At 34.1% G+C, this 8,203-nt stretch overlaps 1 protein-coding gene across 1 annotated transcript; it reads left to right on the top strand.

Annotated features, from left to right (window-relative positions):
• The first annotated feature begins 1,626 nt into the window (after window positions 1–1,626).
• Window positions 1,627–6,313, top strand: LOC147398848 (putative nucleoredoxin 1). The gene is made up of 3 exons (XM_086448180.1): window positions 1,627–1,852; window positions 4,327–5,286; window positions 5,468–6,313. Exons 1-3 carry the CDS (start codon window positions 1,736–1,738, stop codon window positions 6,155–6,157), a joined length of 1,767 nt encoding a protein of 588 aa, XP_086304306.1. The 5' UTR covers window positions 1,627–1,735; the 3' UTR covers window positions 6,158–6,313.
• Window positions 6,314–8,203: the final 1,890 nt, after the last annotated feature.

Below are 8,203 nucleotides of genomic sequence, written 5' to 3'. Positions count from 1 at the left end.
TCCATCTCCTTTGTTTTACCTATTTTTTCATCTATTTTATAATTTAAAATTGATAATTTATCTTAATATAGTAATTCACTTACATTTAACAAATTTGTTTCTTGAAAAAAAAAAAAAAAGAACCCCCCAAAGAATTGTATTTCTTCTCACCTTCGTTTAATTAGTTTCACAAGAGTTGCTACTTCACTCACAATCTACAATTAGTTATAACCAAATAATTCTTGATAATAATATTACCAAGACTGCAATTTTGGTGACCCGAGGAAATCCCACGTTCCCATTGGTTCAAATGTATTAAAGGCTTCCCAAATTTATAATTAAAATACTCACGGTGGGATGCCTTCATTATATATGGCGTGGGGTTTCTTGGGATCTCCAAAATTGCATTCTTATACAAATATTACTTCATCTTTGAAATATTAACAAATATTTCACTATAAAATGACATTATAAAGATGATGATACAAGAGATTTGAGAATGTGTTTCCAAATTTTGAGAATTGGATGTCAATGTTATAGGTGCAAAAATTAGTGGAAGATCAGCTCCAATCAAGTTCGAATTTGGCAATTATTTGACGGGGGTCAATTTGTTTTAATTCGAGAAATGTAAAAAAAAAAAAAAAATCAAAGATTATTTAAATAATGTCTTTAATCAATAAAATAAGTGCATTGCAAAATTGGTAAGTGATGGTTTGACTTGACTTGATGAACATTTAAGTCAATTTTGAAAACTCATTTTTTTTATTTTGGAATTGGGATAAGTGTCTGAAAATAACAATTGGAGGTGGGATGAGAATTCATTTCCTCTCTTAGGATGGAAAATCGTCCAAGATGAAAGATAAAAGTTGAATTCCAAGGAAAAAAGATAAAATTTGTCTTTTTCAAGGAAAATTAATTTTCTTATTTTTCACGTGGGAGAGCAATTTCTTTTGAAGGTTCTAGAAGATAGAATCTAGTTTAATAGTTGGGTGATTCCTTTTTCATAGTCATAGTTAGAAGATAAAGGTGTTTAGGTCATTAACCGACCAGAGAAGAAAGATAAGGGCATTTGATCACTTAAAATATATTGGGGTAAGTTAAATATTTATAAAAGTGTGAAGGGGTATGAAAATAAATTTAAAACAAAGTTGAAACAGATTGGAGTCGGAAGCCCGAGTCATCTCGATATCACCCAGCAATGAGTCGGACAGATAAGTCAACGTATTGGACGAGATTTAAAATCCAAAATTCATTTTTCTCATTGTTCAACGAGACGTCTCAAACGTATCAGAAAACTCGCGCGACTCAAATTCTAAAATCATGAGTTGGAGTCATAGAGTAACCGATTATGAGTTAATGTGTGCCCAACTCCGAGGGCATACCTTAAAGTGCTATAATTGGATTTTGTACCAAAAAGGACCTAGACCAAATTATTTTTTACTAAAATTTCCTCAGATTCCACGTTTCAAAGTGTAGATGCTTCCTAGAGATACGAGTAAAAAGTATCTACGGTTATGTACGCGCCACCACATCATATATTTTTATTTGTTTTGGTAAGCTTTGTGTCTGTTTGTGCCATTCCAGCATTTTCCAAAATGTTAAGGGTATTTACCGTACAAATCCAATTAATGGACGAAGAAACTTAGAGACGAAGAAATAAGTAACGGAGGTTAACGGAGTATTGTACGAGAAGCCTGATCTCCATCTATAAAAGTCGTCTATTAGTCATTTGAAGTCAAGGTTATCGAGAGTGAAAATGGCGGATGTAGTCGCGGAAAATGCTAACGGTGTCGCTAACGTAGATTCTCACGATCTCAAATCGATCCTCTCTTCATCACAGAGAGACTTCCTCGTCCGTAACAATGGAGATCAAGTATGTTTTTTCTCAATCTCTTTTCCAAAATTTCGTTTTCTTTCTATAAGGATTTTGATTTTAGGTTCTTTTACTAATCTTTGATAAAGTTGAACACATGTTTTCGAGGGATCAGAGCATGTTTCTTTGGGATCCATTTTTTAAGGAAATCCTCTAAGAATCGGTACAGGTTTTTTTCGTTATCTCGATGTTATCGCTTAATTAAAGATTAAAAAAAGAAAATGATTTCAGGAAGCGCTTCGAGTTGGATTTCTTCTTATTAGAATAAGAGGCCCCCTAGCCTTACTAAGTTAGTAAGGATTTCGCCCTTACTAAGGGAAATTCTATGAATTTTGAAAAAAAAAAAATTCAAAAAAAGTTAATTTTCCACCGTTGAATTTCAATTTTAAGTTTGGGAATTACGTGGAAGTTCGGTTTAGATCTAGATAAAAAGAAATTGTTTTTTTTTTTTTTCTTTTTTGTGGGTATCTGAGTTTTTATTTATTTATGAAACTTAGAGAGCTGTAGTGTTGGATTTCTGATTTAGTGATCCATATGAGAAGGACGACCCTTAGTAAGGCTCAAAATCTTACTACGGTAGTAAGAAAAGTGTTTCACTTGGAATAATAAATCCATCTTATTTAAGCTGAAGAAAGTTGTGATCCCCTACTCGTAGTTATATAATAGTTATCCGACTCTTGGTCTCTTTTACACTTCATGTTGATACATCGCCAAAAACAGGTTCGGTCCATCGACTTGTTTATTAAGATGTTAATGAAAAACAACCGATGGAATGAGTCAATCAGATTATGACTGAGAGTATGTTAACTAACCAACTCTCGGCAGTATAGAATAACCTAACTCAAATAGAATAATATTGATGGAAAGAATTTTCTTTATTTTATTTACCGTCTCAGAAGCTGACACGTGGTTAAGAGGAATTCTATCGCTTTGGGATTGGGGTGTGGAGAATATATATATTAAAGGGTAGCCAATTACATTATTCTTTTATAATTAATGTGTAGTGTTAAGGGCACCCCACACCATAGATAATTTTTTAAGTTTTATATGGGTTAAAAATTTAGGAATGGGCTGATTTTTGGTGAGGATAATACGGCTCATTCAAAAACTTTTAACTAATTAAGACAGACCGATTTGGCTATGGTGTTGGGGGTGCCCTTGGTAATAATTGGAGTGCCTTTAACACTACCTTTTTGTAATTCTTTCTTGTTATAAGCATAATTTTAAAACTGATTCGAGTTGACTCAAATGGATTTCAAAATGACTGAGCCCCAAAACTCATGAGCAAGTCAACTCATCAACTAGGCTAAGTCGGCACAAAAATGCACAAGAGTCAAGTCTAACTAGTTATTTGGCTATATAATTTTCTTTGACTTGTTTGAGTTGACTCATGAGTTGTCGACTTGACTTGACTCAATGCACATTTGAATTGAGTTTTAAAACTATAGTTATATGACATTATAAGAATTTCAAATAATGTTTGTGTTTATTTTATAAATAAGAATTTTTTTTTAAGGGACATCATATAAAGATCTTGGTGAGAAATTACTACTTGATCATTTATTTTTACGAAATATTACCAAAACAATGTTAATTTTGTTGTTTATTATAATTTATTTTTTTGTTGTTGTAATTTTTCAAAAATTAGCAAAAGCAATTTAAAACATTGAACTCTTCAACATTTTTTTGAAATCTCTGTAGTATCCATTGTTCTAGCTTCTTATTCTTTTTGTGTGTGTGTGTGCATATTAGAAATAATCCTCTATACAAATCGTTGGACTCTACTCATGTAATATTTAAATACTTGGAGATAACTTATCAATTTATGCTATGAAGGGCAATTTAGTCAATTTTATTGTTGTCTTCATTAGTGATTTTTGATTAATTATGTATGTAAGGAAATTATTGCATGGTTTAAGGATTTTTTTATCCCAACCCTTCAAATATTAGAGCATAATATTAGAACAAAAAATCCTGGACAATCCAATGTTTTAAACTGCTTTTGATAATTTTAAAAAAAATTACAATATTTTTGGTAATAAACAACAAAATCTTGTCTCTAAAACTACCTTAGAATTAGAACTCAGAAGGCATTCAATTTTTGTGCGTTCTATTTTATTTTTTATTTTTTAATTTTTTTGTTTGAGAAATGCAGCAGAGTTTGATGTTTTACTTCAATTAAGTACATTATTTGTAGTTGTAGTCTTCTTGAAAAGACTTATAGTAGATTTTGTGTGGATGTTGGTGTTGGTTTGTTTTTATTATTATTTTTACAAAACACGATAAAAAGTGCATAATTTTAAAAGTAGAAATTCAAATATGAACTCCATATGCTGTTTAATGGCTGAGTAAGAATGAAAAAGGGGAAAAAGAGAGAAAAAGTTGGTTATATCTGTGTAGATCGAATCGAGTTCAAGATCAATTCTGAATCAATCAAAAGAAATTAATATAATTTATTTTGATGAAATGTGCAGGTCAAAATCTCTGATTTGAGGGGAAAAATCGTTGGATTATATTTCTCAGCTTCATGGTGTGGTCCATGTCGTCGGTTCACCCCAAAATTAATAGAGGTCTATACTGAGCTCTGCAAGAAAAATCATGTAGAAATAATTTTTATCTCTGGAGATAGAGATGAGGAATCGTTCGATAAGTACTTCTCCGAAATGCCATGGCTAGCAATCCCATTCCCTGATTCGGAGACACGTGACTGCTTGAATGAATTGTTCAAAGTACGTGGGATACCATGCCTAGTGATCGTCGATGAAAATGGGAAGGTTTTAAGTGATAAAGGAGTTGGAATCATACGAGAATATGAAGCAGATGGATACCCATTTACGCCCGAAAGAATCAAAGACTTGAAAGAAGAAGAAGAGAGAGCCAAGAGGGAGCAAACATTGAGATCAATCTTGGTTTCTGGCTCTCGTAACTTTTTGATTTCGAACGATGGAAATCAGGTATTGGTCTCTGAGCTTGAAGGCAAGACGGTGGGTTTGTATTTCTCATCATTTTCTTACCTCCCATGCCTCGATTTTACTTCAAAACTTGTGGAAGTTTACAAAAAGTTGAAGGAAAATGGAGAAAGCTTTGAGGTCGTGTTGATCTCCCTTGATGATAAAGAAGACATTTTCAAACAGAGTTTTGAGGGCTTCCCATGGCTGGCATTGCCTTTCGAGGACAAGAGCTGTGAGAAGCTCATACGATACTTTGAGCTCTCAACAATTCCAACTCTGGTCATTATTGGTCCAGATGGAAAAACTCTAAATCTAAATGTTGCTGAACTTGTAGATGAATTTGGAGCCGAGGCATTTCCATTTACACCAGAAAGATTGGCAGAGATTGAGGAGATACAGAAGGCGAGATTCGAAGCACAGACCCTTGAATCAATTTTGGTCTCAGGGGATCGAGATTTTGTGATTGGGAAAGATGGTGCTAGGGTAAGAATCTCAACTTTTTTTTTATAATTATTATCATTAAAGTAAACTCATTAATAATTGTGGTCTTGAATTACATTTGAACACTTGTCTTGATTGGCGATCAACTTAAAATTTGATCTTTTAATTGTTTTATATATCAGTGTATTTTCCTTGTGTGGTCCTAAAGAAGTATCAATTTCAGGTTCCAATTTCTGAACTTGTTGGAAAGAACATCCTCCTCTACTTCTCAGCACATTGGTGTCCCCCATGTCGTGCTTTTCTTCCTAAACTAATTGAGGCATACCATGCGATTAAGGCGAAGGATGATGCATTTGAAGTGATTTTCATCTCAAGTGATAAAGACCAAACCTCTTTTGATGATTTCTTCGCAGGCATGCCATGGTTGGCACTACCCTTTGGTGACGAGAGGAAGAAGTCGTTGAATCGCATATTCAAGGTCCGTGGCATTCCCACTGTCATAGCTCTCGGACCAACTGGCCGGACCATTACTAAGGATGCCAGGGAAATTCTGATGGCTCATGGGGCAGATGCCTATCCCTTTACCGAAGAACGTCTGAAGGAGATTGAGGCAAAATATGAGGAGATGGTAAAGGGGTGGCCAGAGAAGGTGAAGCATGCTCTTCATGAGGACCATGAACTTGTGCTCACTCGCCGTAGGACTTACATGTGTGATGGATGTGATGAAGAGGGAAATGGGTGGTCTTTCTATTGTGAAGAATGTGACTATGATCTCCATCCAAAATGTGCTTTAGAGGAAGAGAGAGAAGAACCCAAAGATACAAAGGGGGAGGAGAATGGTGAAGATGATGATCTTGAACAAGATTCCAAGAAAGAAATGATCTGTGATGGGGATGTTTGTTATAAAGCTTGATGAGTAGTTAGTGTTTTATGTAGAAATTAAAGTTATGGACTTAAACTTGCTTGTGTGATGGATATATTTGAATAATCAATAGGACTAAGATGTGTGAAGGTATGTATTAAGTTATGTATTAACTTCATCTTCTCCTTCTTTTTCTTTCTCTTTTAATGGCTTTTTTTTTCTTGTGTTATTAAACTTGGGTCCTGCTTGCTAGCTACTTAGGGAAATTACTAGAAAGCAAATTTTTTTTTTTTTTTTTGCTTTGTCTTTCTGTTTCAAACTGATTCAAACCAATTCAACAGTAATTAAAAAACATGTATGATCTTTTAGCCAAAAATTTGTTTCAAAAAATAATATTTTTTATAGAATAAATTATATATATATAAAATCTGTGGAAATGATGAACATTTTGGTATTTTATAATTAGGTATCCAAAATGCCACTAGAATTGTCGTTTTGCCTGATTTCCTAAATTACCCTTAAAAAAAATTGTGCCCGATTTCCACATTCTCATACACTTTACCCTACGTTTTACCAAACATGTTTTGTCCTACATGGGTTAGAAGTTTTGGAATAGGCTGATTTTTGGTGAGGATGATCTCTAAGGTTAAAAGATCCTCCTCACCAAAAATCAACCCATTCCGAAATTTATAACCCCATGTTTACAAGTTGAAAAATTGTGGATTGTCCATTTTTTGTAAATCATTTTTTATGGGATTAGAAGTTTTGGAATGGGTTGATTTTTGGTGGGGATGATCTTCTCACCATAGAGATCATCCTCACCAAAAATCAGCTTATTCCAAAACTTCTAACCCATGTAGGACAAAACACGTAGGGTAAAGCGTAGGGTGTTGAACGGGACCCCTCATATATATATATATATATGGGTCGGGTTCCTGCAACACACATTGCGACACACATATAGACAACGTGTTTGTCTTATATGGGCAAAAATGTTTGGAATGGGCTGATTTTTTGTGAGGATGATCTCTGTGATGAGGGGATCATCCTGGCAAAAAATCATCCCATTCCAAAACTTGTAACCCCATCAAAATTGATTTACAAAAATTGGACGGTCTAGAAGTTTCATAATGAGCTGATTTTTGGCAAGGATGATCTCCTCACCACAGAGATCATCCTCACAAAAAATCAGCCCATTCCAAACATTTTTGCCCATATAAGACAAAACACGTTGTCTATATGTGTGTTGAAATGGTTGTCGTTTGAACCTGACCCTATATATATATATGGGAAATGTTCAGCAACAAACATTTTGGCAAAACATTTTTCAAAACATGGGTTAGAGGTTTTGGAATGGGCTGATTTTTGGTGAGGATGATCTCTACGGTGAGGAGATCATCATCACCAAAAATCAGCCAATTCCAAAACTTCTAACCCCATCAAAAATGATTTACAAAAAATGGACGGTCCACGATTTTTCAACTTGTAAACATGGGGCTAGAAATTTTGGAATGGGCTGATTTTTGATGAGGATGATCTGCTCACCGTAGAGATCATCCTCACCAAAAATCAGCCCATTCCAAAATCTCTAACCCATGTTTTGAAAAATGTTTTGCCAAAATGTTTGTTGCTGAATGGGACCCCATATATATATATATATTATATATATATATATGGGAAATGTTCAGCAACAAACATTTTGGCAAAACATTTTTCAAAACATGGGTTAGAGGTTTTGGAATGGGCTGATTTTTGGTGAGGATGATCTCTACGGTGAGGAGATCATCATCACCAAAAATCAGCCCATTCCAAAACTTCTTACCCCATCAAAAATGGTTTACAAGAAATGGACGGTCCACGATTTTTCAACTTATAAACTGGGGCTAGAAGTTTTGGAATTGGATGATTTTTGGTGAGGATGATCTCCTCACCGTAGAGATCATCCTCACCAAAAATCAGCCCATTCCAAGACCTCTAACCCATGTTTTGAAAAATGTTTTGCCAAAATGTGTTGTTGAACGGGACCCTATATATATATATATATATATATATATATTATATATATATATATGGGTCCTTTCAGCAACAAACATTTTG

This window comes from Akebia trifoliata, chromosome 7 (assembly GCF_017979445.1).
Source record: "Akebia trifoliata isolate Shusen 1 chromosome 7, ASM1797944v1, whole genome shotgun sequence".
NCBI classification, from domain to species: domain Eukaryota; kingdom Viridiplantae; phylum Streptophyta; class Magnoliopsida; order Ranunculales; family Lardizabalaceae; genus Akebia; species Akebia trifoliata.
This window is presented reverse-complemented; position numbering and strand designations above follow the sequence as displayed.

Excerpts from the sequence above, each read along its gene's own strand:
- LOC147398848 (XM_086448180.1), top strand. The coding sequence starts at position 1,736 with ATGGCGGATGTAGTCGCGGAAAATGCTAACGGTGTCGCTAACGTAGAT. Across the intron at positions 1,853-4,326 it reads TCCGTAACAATGGAGATCAA|GTCAAAATCTCTGATTTGAG; the intron begins GTATGTTTTTTC and ends TGAAATGTGCAG. Across the intron at positions 5,287-5,467 it reads TTGGGAAAGATGGTGCTAGG|GTTCCAATTTCTGAACTTGT; the intron begins GTAAGAATCTCA and ends TATCAATTTCAG.